The 17,269-nt window shown below is 38.2% G+C and overlaps 1 protein-coding gene across 1 annotated transcript; it reads right to left on the bottom strand.

Moving 5' to 3' along the window:
- Positions 1 to 7,066: 7,066 nt before the first annotated feature.
- On the bottom strand, positions 7,067 to 9,377 carry LOC311081399 (uncharacterized protein; the record flags this gene model as incomplete). The annotated part of the gene is made up of 6 exons (XM_084111940.1): positions 7,067 to 7,273; positions 7,468 to 7,676; positions 7,810 to 8,273; positions 8,464 to 8,618; positions 9,081 to 9,265; positions 9,362 to 9,377. The coding sequence occupies 6 exons, from the start codon at positions 9,375 to 9,377 to the stop codon at positions 7,067 to 7,069; spliced, it is 1,236 nt and encodes a 411-aa protein (XP_083968066.1).
- Between the last annotated feature and the right edge of the window lie 7,892 nt (positions 9,378 to 17,269).

Raw genomic sequence — 17,269 nt, 5'->3', positions numbered from 1 at the left:
TCAAATCCATTGTGGTGGTGTATAGAGCCAAAAAGATTAGAATTGTGTCGATGTCCCAATATTTATGGACCTGACTGTAGATATAGATACATAGATAGATTATATCTAGATACATAGATAGATAGATAGATAGATAGATAGATAGATAGATAGATAGATTTGGATAGATAGATAAAATGGAGGCTCCCCAGAAGAGATGCCGTAAATCTGTGTTGTGGGAGCATTTCCGTTTAGAAACCCCAAATAAAGTGAGATGTGTGTATTGTGATCGGCAGCTTGCCTACTGCAACAATACATCATCCATGATGCGCCATTTGAGGAGCACTCATCCTGCCATTTTGCAGGGTGCAGAGGATGGCATTACCTAGGCCTGCTACTGACACTGCTGGGCCATCTAAGCAAGGTATGCATTGTTTGAAATATAATTATAATTGAAATATAATTACAAACTGTTGGGACACTTTTTAGAAAGTCCATAGGCCTGTGTCAACCTAAGCCCTACAACCTAACGTCCCAATCACCGCTGCCAATCATGTTAAAAACAGCTTCATTGTGAATATAATATAATATGATTTATACTTTATATATGCAGTCAGTTTAGGATTTGTTACTAACAGCTGTTTTCATTTTCATTCCGAGCCACAAATATCAACATCAGGCCCATCATCATCATCAACAACATCAATACAGGGCAGTTTATGGGAACTTTCTGATAATCGTATCCGTGAAACCCAGATGATACACAATGCTACAGCTGATGCCACAGTGGAAGTGAAAAAATACCTCAATGATACGTTTTTGCCCAGAACTCATAATCCCCTAACTTACTGGAAAGAGAGAGCAGTAATCTTTCCTCATTTGTATGTCCTTGCTAAAAAATATCTTTGCATGCCAGCAACAAGTGTCCCTTGTGAGAGGATTTTTTTTAAAAGCTGGAGATATTATCTGTAAAAAAAAAGTAGAAGGCTAAGTCCTTCCACAGCAGAGAAATTAATATTTTTGAATAAAAATCTATAAAAAAGTGAGACATTGTGGCTTGATTTATTTTATTAATATTCATTTTTCATGACCAACATAACATGCACAGTGAGGAGCCTACAGGTTACAAGCTTCACATATTAAAAAAATACAATAATAAAAAAACAACACATTTTTAATGGCTTCGTTGTCAAGGTTGTTTCAGATCAACACCTGCAAGTGACCACTAGGTGTCACCGTTGAGATGGGTGTCAGATTGTTTCGAAGCCTCGACACAATATGGCACATTTGCTTCAACTGTTTCATTGTTTCACGAAGCCTTGATCTGCCCATCACTAATTAAAGTGCATTTCAGAACAAATTACATGTTATACTACATTAAACAAAACTCATTTCAAACTTTTCAGACAGAGCGTCAGTAAAACCCACCTCTCTTCAGTCGCATTTACCGCGAACTGAAGGAGAGCAACCGGAACCGGAACATGAAAGAACTTTGCAAAGAGTCTTAAAGGAGCCACGCACCGTATTTAACAAAACTGAAAAATGACCGTGTAACCATAGAAATATGACATCTCAATTAATAGAAATCAATATTAGAAGAATAAATAAAATTCCAGAATACAAAATAATGAAAGAAATATAACAAATGATAATAACAAAGGGAGATTTTGAGTGAAATTAATTAATAAATATAACACCCGTTACATATGGAAGTCAGTGGGACCCAGAAACTGTCTGGTTACTGACATTCTTCTAAATATCTTCCTTTGTGTTCAGCAGAAGAAAGAAATTCATACAGGTTTGAAACAACATGAGGGTGAGTATATGATGACAGAATTTTCATTTTAAAGTGAACTATTCCAGGGGTTTTCAAAGTGGGGGCCGCCAGGGGGCGCCAGGGGGGCCGCAGCAAGTTGAAAAAAAAAAAGTTAAAAAACGTTAAAAAATAAATATTTGCTAATATGAGTATTGTTATGAAAAAACATTATAATAATTTGTTGCATAGCCTATCTGATATCTGATTGATCGGCTAGTGAAAAGAATTGGCCGCTTTTCACGTGATTTTCAGTCTGACATATGCCGATTCAAATGCACTCGGGCGCCGCATGAATAACATCGCGCAACATCAACATCACACATGCACACAGAACGCACATGTAGGAAACCTTGTGAATTACGGCCGTTTCAGATCGCGAGCGGCGCGTGAGCAGCGCGAATTTTTTTCGGCGTGCATGTTCAGTGAGTGCATTCACACCGCGAGCTGGAGCAGCGCGTGAGCGTCAAGCAGGAGCGTCGCATGAGCAGCAGTGAAGCGGAGGGTTTCGACGCCGAGTCTATTTTTGTAGCGCTGCTCACGCTCAGTTAAAGTGAAAGCACACTTTTGATGGACAAAATAAATATGATTTCACTCAAAAAAATGCACATAATTTGCATGTATAGTGTGTTTTAACAAGGAGCAGGCTATGTCAGAAAAGAAAATGAAGACAAAAATATTTATAGAGAATGTATCCATTTAAACTTGTTTTTATTAACCAGTTTGGGTAAAAGTGGTGTTTTATTATATATATATATATATATATATATATATATATATATATAAAATAAATATTTGTGTGTGCTGTAAAGTGGTTAGAAAAAATGAAATCAGAATCGGCTTAAATCTGTATCGGCAGGTCAAACTCACTGAAAAATCGGAATCTGCCTTGAAAATTGTAATCGGTGCATCTCATCTTTCTGATTGGCTGGTATCAAACACCATCACATAATCTGATGTTCACCTAGATGTTTTATTTATTTATTTCTACATGTGCCGTGCCGTAGTATTGTCGATGGGTTCAATACGGGGGGCCTTGGCCAGAACCTAGTGGTATTTGGGGGGCCTTGGCATGGAAAAGTTTGGGAACCCCTGAACTATTCCTTTAAAAGAGGGATGCCATTTTCAGTGTTGCACATAATGTGTTGTACCCCTTAAAAGGGGGAGAAGATTAATCACCAAAAAACGCAGATGTTTCTTCACTGCAAACTTTGTGGAATTCTCTTTTGTAACAATTGACAATGAACATCTTTAAAAAACAGCTTCATTGGAATTCGTTCTTAAACTAAAGTGCTACAGCAACACAAAGAACCAAAAAACAGCATTTATTGTTTGAATTTCATGATAAAATTGACAATTTGGAAATTGGCCAGAGCGAGAGATTTAGGCTTTTGGCCACATTAGGAAGATCTTGATAAATTCTCATATGTTCACACCTAATTTCTTTACAGAGAATGATCATTTCTATTAATTTTCCACTTAATTATGTGATCTGAAGAGATCTGACATTGATTTGATAGCCTACGCTATCAAACTATGGACTATGCAACTCAAAATGTGGACTGGTGATTCATCCAGATGCATCTTGGCTGGGTGCGTCACCTGATGGGCTGGTATATGACCCGCTTGAGAGACCATCATTTGGCTTGTTTGAAATAAAATGCCCAAACGCACTAAGCTACATTGACTACAGGTACCTCAGAGTTGACCATGGCATACATAAATTGAAGGAAAGCCATCCTTATTATTGGCAAGTGCAGGGTATGGAATGGTGTGACTTTGTTTTATATGCCCATGATGACATGTTTGTGTAGCGTATTTACAGAGACACTTCTGTGTTAAGCTCCCTGATTTGTTTTTCTTTTATACATATCTGCCAAAATACTCTCTATGCGCAAGTAACTGAAGAGGCGCAATGAGGAAATTAATTTATTCATGATTTTACAAACATGTCATTTTATCTTGTCAGGTCATCTGATTAAAGTATTTGTTTCACCATTCTATACTTGTTGATAATTTCATTTCAAATTATGTATAGTTAATGATATGAAGGACTCATTCTAAGGTTAAAGCCAAAATGATTGGTTTTAGATGATTATACAGTAATGAAAAACATTTATAGATATTCCGTTCCATTTCTGCCTGTCTAATTCTGCTTCTTCAGCATTAGCAATTGCTTGCTCAGGCTTTAAAGGGTTAGTTCACCCAAAAATGAAAATTCTGTCAGTAATTACTCACCCTCATGTTGTTCCAACCGCGTAAGACCTTCGTTCATCTTCGGAACACAAATTAAGATATTTTTGATAAAATCTGAGTGCTGGATCACTTCTCCATAGGCTGCTAGGTGACCGAAACTTGCTGGCCCAGAAAAGTTATTAAAGAGATCGTTAATATAGTCCAAGTGACTACAGTGGCTCAATCTTAAGTATATCAAGCGACGAAAATACTTTTTGTGCGCAAAAACAAACAAAAATAACGACTTTATTCCACTATTAATTTCCTTCTCTCTGGGCCTCGTAGTGTTTTTGCGCTGCGCGTCTGTGTTACACGTCAACACACATCACACACATGACCAGCGTCGGCCAATAGTGAGCCTACGTGGTGACGTGTAGAACACAGACGCGCTACGCAAAAACACTACGTGAACCAACTAGAGGCCCAGAGAGAAGGAAATGAATAGTGGAATAAAGTCGTTATTTTTGTTTGTTTTTGCGCACAAAAAGTATTTTCGTCGCTTGATATACTTAAGATTGAGCCACTGTAGTCACTTGGACTATATTAACGATCTCTTTAATAACTTTTCTGGGCCAGCAAGTTTCGGTCACCTAGCAGCCTATGGAGAAGTGATCAGCTCTCAGATTTCATCAAAAATATCTTAATTTGTGTTCTGAAGATGAACGAAGGTCTTACGCGGTTGGAACAACATGAGGGTGAGTAATTACTGACAGAATTTTCATTTTTGGGTGAACTAACCCTTTAACTTAGGGCCCGTTTTGGTAGTTAACCAAAAGAGAGGCTACTGTGTAAAGTTGATTGATGCTTCCTGTGAGTGAAAGAGGGATTACTGTAGTAAATATATTGTGCTCCTTCACCCTTCGAATGAGTCGCTCAACATGGACTCTGAGTCTTGCAATAGACTGTGTTTTCCTGACCTCTGGCCCAGACAGTTGTGCTCACTTTGACGGGAAGGTAGGTACGTGGACTTTGCAGGCACACAGTCTTCCACAAGGAAACTCTTATCCACCATTACAGCCATTGTTTGTCTTTTGAAGAGACACAATACCAGACTGCTTTAGAATCTCTCTATCACTGATGGCGCCTTCATAGAGAGATGACACAAAGGTTACAGCATCCCAATCAACCCTTTGAAAGTGCAGTGAGATTTGTAGGTAGAGAATACCTCACTCTGAGTGAGAAAGAGTTTGGTGTTTGGCAACGCAGTTCAGTACAATCCCAAATCACTTGTGTGTCAGAGTAATACTGAAAAGCCCATGTGTTGATAATGCGGCTTACAGTTGATAGGTGGATTCTGAATCCAGATCCTTCTGCATCAGACCCAATGACAGATATGTCAGAAACAGGATAAACTCGTCAATGGGTTGAAGAGACTGTGAAAATGTGGCGAAACATGGAGGGATTAAAGATGGACAACTAGAGACTACGCCACCCTGGAATCTCGCTAGCCTGGAAATTCAGACCTAAATCTAAAAGATTAATGGTCTGGTGTCGACTAATGAAAATCGGCCAGCTTGAGGGCCGGCACCAAGCATGCATTTGAAAATCTCACTGCACGCAATTGGATAACACTACGACCAATCACAACAATAAACCCCATACGCTTAGATACCAGCGGAGCTAACTGGTAGATTATACTCTTACCGTAGATATATATAATATCAAGAATCCTCACCTCTACCACTGTCAGATGAGCCGTTGGGTTGGTGGAAATCTGAGGCATGCAAGTACCCACACCTTGCCAAGCTGGCCCAGAGGTACCTGTGTGTGCCAGGGACTAGCGTGCCATCAGAGAGAATCTTTTCTACCACCGGTGACATAATCTCTGCTCAGAGGTGTGCTCTTACATCTGAGCATGCTGATCAGTTAGTGTTCCTCAAGAAGAATATGCCTTGATGTGTCCACTGTTTACAGTAACTTACTACTGACGTTTCAGTATTATGGTTTACACATGTTAATGTTCATGTTGTTTTGTAATGTTCATGCACTTTTATCTGTCTAGATGTACAGTGTTTACATTTAAGACCAGGAGGTAGTGAGTTATTATGCAAATGCATATTTCTTTGCACAATGTTGGAAATGTTGGCATTAATAAATGCATAAAATTTCCTTATTTCCTTATTCCTTCTTTTTCTTTTCAGTCACATATATCGTGATATATCGTTGATGAAATTTCTTCCAATATATTGAATATCGTAGATATCGCGAATCATGATATTATCATATCGTGGACCACATATCGCCACAGAATTGAATCGTGAGGTACCTGTATCGTCCCACCCCTATTGTGTATCTTAAAGAGGCATACTTTCATACAGAACCCATGTGAGCAGCAAAGATGTATGTTCATAATTATAATTGGTAAGTACAGACTGTTCTATACCTTTATGTGACATTTTAAGTACATTTAGTTGCAGGTTCTTATAATTGTGTATTACAACACTGTTAAATAAAGTGTTACCATGAAATGATTACACAGCTTTTCTATCTTAATCTAATGACTGAGAATTATTTTAATACTAGCAAGGTTACACAGAACACGTGTTGTGCTAGTCATCCATTATTGTTCTGTTAAACTGTGTTAAAATCATCTGCATATTTGAGCTTATTTATTATCAGAACGAATCAAGAATATATTTTGTAATGTGACAATATTTGTGTATCCAGTGACATCAAAAGTAGTTTGATATGACAAAATATTTGCTGCTGAAACTCAAATCTATGACTTCACACATACAAAATAATTAAGACGTAAGATTATTTAAAACAAAAAGTCAATAATGATGTTATCAAACTTTATTGATCCATTTTTATCTCTTTCTTTATCCATTCAACAAGAGTCTTTTTGCAAGAGCTCATAAAGAGATGACACATATGGAGAGGAGTAAATATAAAGAGTGTTTTAGGTGTTAAGTAGAAGGTAATACAGAACTATGCAGATTACAAGTACAGTATTTAGGCTGAACATCATCATCCCAGGTTACCAGCGTCATAAGACAGAAAACAAACGCACTTGTGCGTGTCACGCTCTGTAGATCATTAAGAAATGGCAGGTGTAGCAGAGGATGTCACACTTGGTGGTGGGTCTATTTTCTCCAGTTGTTTCTTTACGCTTTCGTACGCCTTTTGCCACTCCTCCTTGGAGAGAGAGGAAGGACTAACCTCCAGAAACCTGTAGGCATCTTTGGTTTGGAGCTTAAAGATGACAGATGCTTTTTTACAGCCTTCACCAAAACTGTTCCAAGCCTGTGGAATTAAAACATTTACAAGTCACGTTAGACTTTTAGATGAATCCTTAGTAATGGCTGGACAAAATGAGGGAACCCTCAAGCCTTCCCTTCGGGTACAGATAAAGAGAAATAATAAATTTAACAAAATAAATCAAACATTTTAGAATATCTTACTGAAAATGTTTTGAATCATGTAAACATCACTTTTACCTCTTTAGCTGTTTTGATTGATGTTAGAAATTCCTCTTTTAGATCGGCAAGTTCTTCAATAAGATCTTCTCCAACAAAGGTCTTCTGTTCCAGGAAGTCCAGCATTTGAGCAACACTCTCCCAGAAGTTTCTGAGCTGAATCATAATCGCCTGAATTTTTGTCAAGCTACTCTGAACATCCTTTAGATGGATGGGGTCGGGTATGGAATCTGCAGAGGGGAAATAAAGGTTTCAACAAGCCACACGTTTGCTCACTGTCTTAAACTAGACTTGAATCTTGGCACAGTCTTAAGCATGACTTGTCATATTGGTATACTATAAACATGAAAAAAACAGACTCACTCCGTTCAAAACTGGCTTTGGCAACCTTCATCTGCCCATCAATGACCTTTAGTTGGACCTGCCACTGCTTCTGCTTCAGAGCAGTCTTTTCAGCGATGAGGCGATTCAGTTCGGCTTCAAGAGCCTTCATACGTGCAACATTTTGAGGATCACGCACAGCTTTATAGAAGCTTTTAACAATTAGCCCGATGAATGGAACGATTGCAGCGAAGATGCCGAGGCCTCTACTTTTTTTGGTTATGGATCTGGCAAATACTTGAATCTCTTGGATTTTGCTGTTTATCTTTTTCTCAGTTTCATCGAGCTCTTGTGTGGTTTTTTGGAGTTCAGATTTCAGATCATTCAGGCTTTTTTCAGTTTGCTTCAACTCTTGGTCTTGTTTAGTAATCTTTTTATCTGTATCTATTTTTTCCTTGACAACATCACTGGTGGACGATGCTACATCTTTGTTGAGTAAATTATACCTACACAATGTTGAAGAAATGTTGCAGTGAAATTAGCATTTTATAACAATGGGCTGGTGTAACTAGCTTAAAAGTTTAGCTTAAAACAAGTTCATACTTCTGCCCGATTTTAGCAGATGCATGTAGAAGAACAATTCAACTGCTCAAGGTATTTTTTTTAAATATGTTTTCATGAGGAAAATGTTCTTACTTTTCCACCATCCTGTCCACATCAGTGATAATGTCTTTGATCCAGACTCGTGCTTTCCCTAGGAATTTGACTGCCAAAACTGCCTTATTTTTCTCCACAGCTTCAGCCAACATGGGAAACAGCGACTGAACCAGGTTCTCACTGATCAAAATACACTGTGAGAAGAAAGAGACATAAGATCAAGTATCTTAGACTTAAAAACAAAACAATCAGAACTCTTATTGCTTGTATTTGTCCTATAAATCTTTCTGAAATGCTGCTCATAATGCTTCTGCATTAACTGTTGTTATTATAATTTAAGTTCAAAGTTGATAAAAATGCAAGATATGCATTTAAACTTTATAAGAAGCATATCAAACCAAGTTGATGTGTACAAACGCTTAGGTTATAAAAGATTTTACCTAAAATCTAAAACCACATTATGATATTATGACACATTATGTATTTTTTTCCAGTTAAGGGAGAGACTCTAATAACTAACTTAGCAAAATTTAATCTCTAGCTAACAGACAGACTATATAACATTCTATTTACTACAAACCCCTTATGTTTGGTGAATTTACACAAATTTCACAGAGATGACAATACTGAAGTCAAGAGAAAGTCTGAAACAGTACTTTCAACATCGTTGCATCAGAGGATCCAAACAGAAGCTGAGTTTCCACAGCGCGACTCCTGATGATTCTCTCCAGGTTGGGGAAGTTGGCCAGGCTCAGGTAAGAGAGATGGTAGAGAAGCGCTGTCTTTTCGGCAGCAGGGAGAAGGTCTTGTACAAAGGTTGGGCTCCACTGGGACACAGCCACTGGTGAAAAAAAAACATTGCAAATTTTTAAAGGCTGAAAAGATCACATTGATGGCTGGTATTATTTTCTGTTTGATAAAATAATCTGATACTTGCTTTTGTTATCAGCCATCCTTAGTAGGTTTACACAAAAATGTGTGTAATGAGTTTTCATACAATGTACTGAAAGCAGAACAGTTTTGTTTGGTTTAAAACATGTCTCGGAAAAAACAAAATGGAAATGGAAGGATATCTGAAAACGATTTTAAAAAAGTTAAGTGAAACTGACTTACCTTTGCTTTAGTAAGTGAAATGGAGAACAAAGTATCTGGTGCTTTTATACTAAAGGTATGACCACCCTGCCTCCGCCCTCAGAGAGAATGACCTCAAAAGAAACATGAGATTATTGAGTGTGGTTAAGGTTGTGATAAATGGAATTAAACTTCTGTGGAATTGAACTTCCCACCAAGTTCTGCAATAAGTATCAGTATTGTACTTAAGTGTACTTCATGTGTATCTACATACCATATCAATGTGTTCCCCAGTTTGAATTAACTCACTAGTACACAACTTAAATACATGTACTTACTTCCTAATAACATTAACATTATAGACTATTACTCAGTGATATGTTCCGTAAAATAAAGTGCAACAGTGAACACTGCAACAACAATAAATAAATTAATTAATTAAAATTGTGCTCGGTCCTTCATTCAATTGTTTCTTTGTCTTTTTCAAAAATACAGGTGACACTTCACATGTGTTGAAACTTTAATCCACACATGAATTATGTATTACTTCATGCATTACTATCTCATGAATCATCAGGAACTAACACAAGTTCAAAGTTTTTCCTCCATGACTTCATGGATGAACAACACCTTAATTAATATATTAAGTAAGATGAGTACATCATCATGAAACATGATGTTTACTTTGTTCACAAAAAAAAAAAAACTATCCATTTTGGATAAAGCTACGGTTATGGTACATGAATCATCAGGAATTCATGCATAAAAAAAGCATTAAGACTACTTCAATTATTAAAGTAATATACAAAATTCCTAATTACCTCATGCATGCATACAGGCTAGAACGGTATATCTATTAATGTGAGAACTAATGTTTTTTTTTTATTAATTGTGATCTTAAGTTATCAAGCATGTTCATGTCTTCTTCATATTAGCCTGCAGGTAAATGGACAGACCCCAAAATTGGCCCATCACAGCACATAGCACATGAATTCTGTTGACATCCAAATACAGTAGTCATCATTAACTAAGCATCAGCTTCTCATGACTTCATCATGTATGTAGCCCCTCAACTAAAGTGGTGACTTGGAAACTACTTGATGACCAATGTGTTATTAATGATGGCATAATTGTGAAATGACATGAATATGAACATGAAAGATTCATGAGGAAAATGTTTGGTTTAAACAAGTTTTGTTTTTTACAAATAACAGTTAACAACATGTAGATAATGAAAAAGACGCATTGGGATTAGCATTTACAGTCATTCTAAACTCTATTGGAGTTAGACTACACATGTCAGGACCTACTCATTGTCGGAATCATACTTTAGATCTAATATTGTCACATGGAATCAATGTTGATGCCGTTGAAATTGTGCAGCAGAGTGATGACATCTCAGATCAATATCTAGTCTCATGTATACTTAATTTAGCCAAGGTTGCAAAGCTGACACTGTTACAAATATGTTAGACCTATAACTTCTGCCACTAAAGATTGCTTTATTAATAATTTTCCTGATCAGTTTCATCTCGTCAGCATCCCAGATAGCTTAGAAGCACTCGATATTGCAACAGAAATGATTGACTCTCTCTTTTTCAGCACTTTAGACACAGTTGCTCCTTTGCGCTTAATGAAGATTAAAGGAAAAAGTCCAACACTGTGGTACAATGAGCACACTCAGGACCCTTAACCCTCTGGGGTCGGCAGTCAGGCCAGCGTGACCATCTCGCTTTTTTTCTTATCAGTGCAAAAGAGACCCTAAATACTCTGTTGATTTTGATCTTACATGTAAGTGTTATACATCATTCAAAACTGTTAAATGTCTTCTTTTATTTGTGTGCACTCATAATAAAAACAAAATGTTGTGTTCTTCGTAAAATAAAGAAAATAAACATGATGCGCGATCTGCCGTCTCTCTGAATGTGAAGTTCACATGCTACAGAAAATGACCTGTAACTCAGTGAATGTTTGTCACACAGACTTGAGACGTATGTGTCAGCATTCGGCCAGGGTTTTTCCGTTTTTGGCCACTAGAGGCCCCCATTGTGCTTTTTGTCTGATCCTTTTGTTTTCCCTTGTTTCCAGTTATTATTTGCACCTGTGCCTCGTTTCCCTTGAATGTATTTAAACCCTTAGTTTTCCTTAGTTCTTTGCTCTGTGTTTGAATGTTAGCACCCATCCTCAGTGAAGCTGTGAGCGTTTGTTGCTCTAGTTGGACCCTCTTGTGGTACTCTGTTTGGTACTTGTTTATTTTTTGGATTATCTTTTGAGGCTTTTTCTGCTGTACCTCCTTACCTTGTGGATTTACCTTTTGACTTGGTGGATTGCCCTTTTTTTCTCTTGGAATTACTTTTGACGTTGTTGATTTATTTTTCAGCCTGAAGAACTTTACTTTTTTACATCATTAAAACACTGTCTCTAGTACTGCTGTGACTGTCCAACGCCACAAAGCCACTCTGGCTCTGGCTCAGCAAGAGGCTTTGATGACTAGACATTCTCAACTTCTGTCGGAGATGCTGACTTCCATAAAGCAGATATCTGATCGACTTCCCCGGCAACCGCTCCCACCCTAGTACCTCATGTTCATGTGCCCGTGGCAGTTAACCCCCTGGTTGAACCTTGTCTTCCACCTCCCCAAGGGTTTCTTTACCCAATATCCTCTCTCCTTCGAGCTGCAACCCTCGTCATTTCCCACCGACCGGTCCAAGATCACATACATCATCACCCTGATGTCGGAAAAGGCCCTGGCATGGGCCACTGCTGTGTGGGATGCCCAAAGTCCCTGCTAGCTACTCTGCCTTTGCTGAGGAATTCAAGCGAGTGTTCCAAGGTCCTACCAGCGGCCCTGACACAGCCAAACAGCTCCTGACTCTCCGCCAAGGTCGGCGCAGCGTGACGGACTATGCCATCCAGTTCCGCACGGTGGCGTCAGCGAGTGGCTGGAACGACAAGGCGCTCACAGTGTAAACTCACAATGGTAACAATAATGTTTCAATAATGTTTTGCTGCTCAATCGCTTCAGTAAATGTTCTCTGCACGTGCTGTGAGTTTAAGTCACTCGCGCTGTCCGTTTTGAAAGCAAAAGAATGGGTGTGGCCTTTGACTATATAGGCACCCATTCGGCCATGGCATTCAGGTTTTATCTCCTTCAGTGAACTCTGATCTCTCTGGCTGGGCCTCGCCGTCCACATTTATGAGGTTTTGTAACTTGGAAGCGAGGGTTCTTTCAGTATAAAGTATTAAGCACAATCCCCCTTAACTAAGGGCCCGATATATGTCTGGCCCTGGTCAGACTCGAGCTATGGCTCTTATATATATATATATATATATATATATATATATATATATATATATATATATATATATATATACATATAAAGGACTTGGCCCGGTTAGGCCCATTCCTTGGTTCCCCTATATATAGCCTGTCAGAGATTGGCTCTATTAGGACTCATAACTTTACTCTTCTATGAGCCTCAGGCCTCCTGCCCTGGCCTATAGTATGGGGTGAAGTTTTAAGCACGCACAACGTTTTGAAGGGGGTTCCCATAGCGTAAGCTAGCCTTATGCAATACGAGAGACCTCTCGAAAAGGGAATGTCTCGGTTGCTCACATAACCTTGGTTCCTTGAGATGAGGGAACAAGTATTGCGTAACCTGCCGTGCTACTGTGCTTCGATCAGGGGATCGCTTCAGTCAATAAAAACCTGAATGCCATGGCCGAATGGGTGCCTATATAGTCATAGGCCATGACCGTGCTGGTGAGCTCTCCATAGGCCTCACCATAGGCTCATGCAGTTGCACAGCCAATGACCGCACTAGTTGCTCATCTATGTGTCTGCTGTGCAGCTGCACTGCTTTTTAAAAATTTGCTTCAATATTCTCGTGAAAAGGAGTTTTCCCATAGCGTATGCTAAACCTTACGCAATACTCGTTCCCTCATCTCAGGGAACCAAGAAAATATTTATAATTTTTATATTTATATACAGGGTGGGAATTATGTAATTTTAGGGGCAAGGCCATTTGGCCTCCACCTTTTCTTTTTTTTTAGGGGCACCAAGGCCATATGACAGGGCACAAAGGCCATTGAGTACAATTTGATGGTTTTCCCATTCATATTGATACCATAACATCCTAATTTGGAATAAGACATGGATTATGACTTTTTAAACAAATTTAAAGTTATGAGAATTTTTTTTTATGAAACATCTTCATGAAAATAAAATTAAATAAAAAAATAAAAAAATTAAAAATGATTTATTAGCTTAGCACACCATCAATACACGACAATTTATGACATTAAAACCATGTTTGTGCTCCAAACTTACTTTATAACGCAAGTCGAGTGTTCTAAATAACCTTCTGTGATCTGATTTGGCTTCAGATAAAAAAAAATCTGACAGAAAATATAATATTGTATGTATAATACAACGATGATAAAGTCTATCGATTAGCATAACATTATACATATAATCTATTATTATGAAAATGCCTGACATGGCTCGAAGAACACAGGTAAGTCAAATATCATTGCAAAAATGTTTATTGTCTTCAAAACGACATAATCTGCATGTTACAGCGATCTGTTAGCTCTGTTTGTGGTCGGGGATTTGGGATTTCCTGTGTTGTGCCGAATTTCGACTCCCTGCCAAATTATTACCCCCCTCGTTGAAGTCAGTACCTGATTGCCTAATCCTAACCCCTCCCCTAATCCTAACCCCTCCCCCACAACTAATCCTAAACCTACCAATACTAGGGGGGTAATAATTTGGCGGGGGTCGAAATTCGGCACAACACCTGCATTGTCGAACGCTCTTCTTCATGTGTTTCAAATATGGACTATAATGTTCAGTAGAGCGCCCTCAGACTGCTGGTATGAATTGAAAACACAGCACATCAGTATACAGCGCTCATAATGATTACATCGACGCATTTGGCTAGAAATTCAATAAAATATTATTCCTGTCAATAGAAATCTGATGTAAACTGAGAATATATCAATATTTCTCCAAATCTGCACACTTTTGAGCTAAAAGCCGTGAGGGACGTTGTTTTGTGAATCGCTTTCATGACGACAGCACTGGAGTTTTTTATGAATGGGAGCGTCTGACGCTCATAATTCATATTAAAGGTATCGACTCATTTTTGCATTTCATAACTCCTGACACAAATTAAGACATAACTGTCAATATAAATTTCTCAGAATACAATAGTGGTCAAATACTGAAACGTGAATCTTATATCTTTTTAATGATGTATAGTTTGTCAAGGTAATAACATTAAATCTTATAGTAACTTTGAACTATTAAAAAAAAAACGCTTCAGTGTGCCGACGCACTGGCAACGGTTAACAGGTTAAGACATAACGTTACCTCTGGAATAAAAACACAGTAAACAAAACAAACTTCCTAGCAACACAGAGCCGCGCTAAAATCAACTGGGAAAAGTAAACACTCACAAACTGATGGTCTCTCCTGTTGTTCGACTGCTTCTTCTAATAAGTACTAGCAGTTTGTTAGAATAAATACTTTAACTGGCTTAGGTCCCGTCCTCCTGTTTAGTCAAGCGAAACTAACAAGTCACGACACACAAACAACGTCACACGGGCGCTTTTACCAGAGTAAAAACACAGTAAACAAAACAAACTTCCTAGCAACACAGAGCCGCGCTAAAATTCAGTTCAGAGACTACTTGGGTGGCTCGCTGTAATTCAAAGCAAGCCCACTATGCCGCACTGGTGCTTTATACATGGAACTTGGACAGGGCCAGGGCACACAGGCCACTGTGGCCGTACGATGCTTTTTTTTCCGCGGTATAATTCCCACCCTGTTTATATATAAAAATATTTTTTAATGATATTCGGGTCGTGGTCGGTCGGGTCGTTTGAAATAAAGATGCCAATTAAACCGTTGTAATTTATATAGTACTAGACACAATTTTCTATGAAATACATAGGCCTACACTTTATTGGCTGAATAACTGGCGCGAAGATGACGCACGAGCTCAGTCTGCAGGTAGAGATGGAGGCGGCAAGAGAAAAGGTGAAGACTGGGGTGTGGAAGCTCCGCAAATACACAAATAGAAAGAGCAAAGTGTGGGAGACATTTGCCGAAATAATGAAAGATGATGACCAAAGTCATCATCTTCATCATCATCATCATCAAGACCAAAGTTCTTGTGATGCTATTTACACATTTGATAGCCACAAAACTGGCACGACCAACCAGGCACGGCGCCAGGATTCCAGTTTTGGATGGGCCAGACCAATTGTGGGTGGGCCTTAAATTAAAAACGTTAAATAAAATAAAAAATAAAAAACGTTATCCAATCACTGCTTAACTTAATAAAAAAAAAATGGACTAATATAGCCTATTGTTATATTATCTGTGCATATACATAATATAGATTTCAATAGCTTGATGCTCTTTAAATATTTTGTTGCATTGTTAAAAGTTTCGGTGCATAGGACAGACCTATCCGCGATCGCTCTCCATGGTTCTGACCAAAGAAGAGCGCTTTGGAATCTCCATTACGCATCATACCTGGGCTGCATTTTCCGATAACATTGTCTCTTAGCGAAGACTCTTAAGGTATAACCTAACTAAAGGTATACTACCACTAAAGGTATATCATTGCTAGGCGTCTTCAGGGCTATCATCCACTCGCGAGGCAGAGGAGCTGAAAGGCAGAGGCGCTGACGCCCTCCTAGCAACGGCGCTGTTTTTGGTAAAACATGATTTTGACGACTTCATTAAGTTTTGTTTTATAGAAAACTCTTTTTAAAAGATTTTCGTTTTGTATAAATTGTATCTTAATTTTGATCAATGTTTTATCAATCAATTGCCCGTATTTAATAAATAAGAAGCAAATATATAGCAGACAATGTAATAAGGCACCGGCACAATCACTTGCATTGCATGTGAACTGGAGGGCGCCGAAACTCAGCTTGTGCCTCACAGATTTGAGAAATATAGGCTATATATTACAGAAAGCTTGAAATGTCTACTTTTAAACGAAAATATTCAAACCAAAATAAATAGGCTACTCTCTGATTATGTAATCCATATGAAATGTGCATTTCTCTCTGGCGTTCATGGCTAGTCCGCATCGTCAACTTCATCTTTGCAGCGACGCAGAAAACACCAGTTTATTAATAAACAATTAAATGTCTCCTTGGTAATTTAGACACATTCATAATCATTACTTTAACCGGTTCTTTGTGGCAAGCTTTATGCGTGCGGTCATAACGCTTATTATCCTTTAGGCTATAGCCTATTTAAGTAATTAAATTAATATAAAGGGGCGATTTGTCCACGAATGGCTTAAATGAACAACTACTAGGCGACTAGAAAAAAAAATGAGTCTGAGGCAGCCCTTATTCCACATATTTTCGAACTAGCAGGCCATTCTGGGTTAAGCGAGCGACCCTACGGAATGAGTGACCGGAGCGGAATATTCAGAAATGTGCTCTCCGCATAACTTTTTAAATCAATATCTTGTTTTATCTGAATGAGTAGACAGGATGATTTTCACATAGTTTTGGAGCAAATATTCGTGATACAATTTTCAAAAGTCTTGTGAATAAATAATCAGTATGGGTTTCATGACCTTATTTCAGTGACAATTTTTTTGTTTGTTTATTTCACTAACCACACATAAATGTCATTATCTCAAAACAACAAACTTTTACATACAGTACATGCTGCTGACATATTATTGTAGTATGAGTTTGTGCTAAATACAGTGTAATCAGACTTTAGCCATGAAAATGT

The sequence above is a fragment of the Abramis brama genome (assembly GCF_963993115.1).
Source record: "Abramis brama genome assembly, chromosome: 4".
Taxonomy (NCBI): domain Eukaryota; kingdom Metazoa; phylum Chordata; class Actinopteri; order Cypriniformes; family Leuciscidae; genus Abramis; species Abramis brama.
This window is presented reverse-complemented; position numbering and strand designations above follow the sequence as displayed.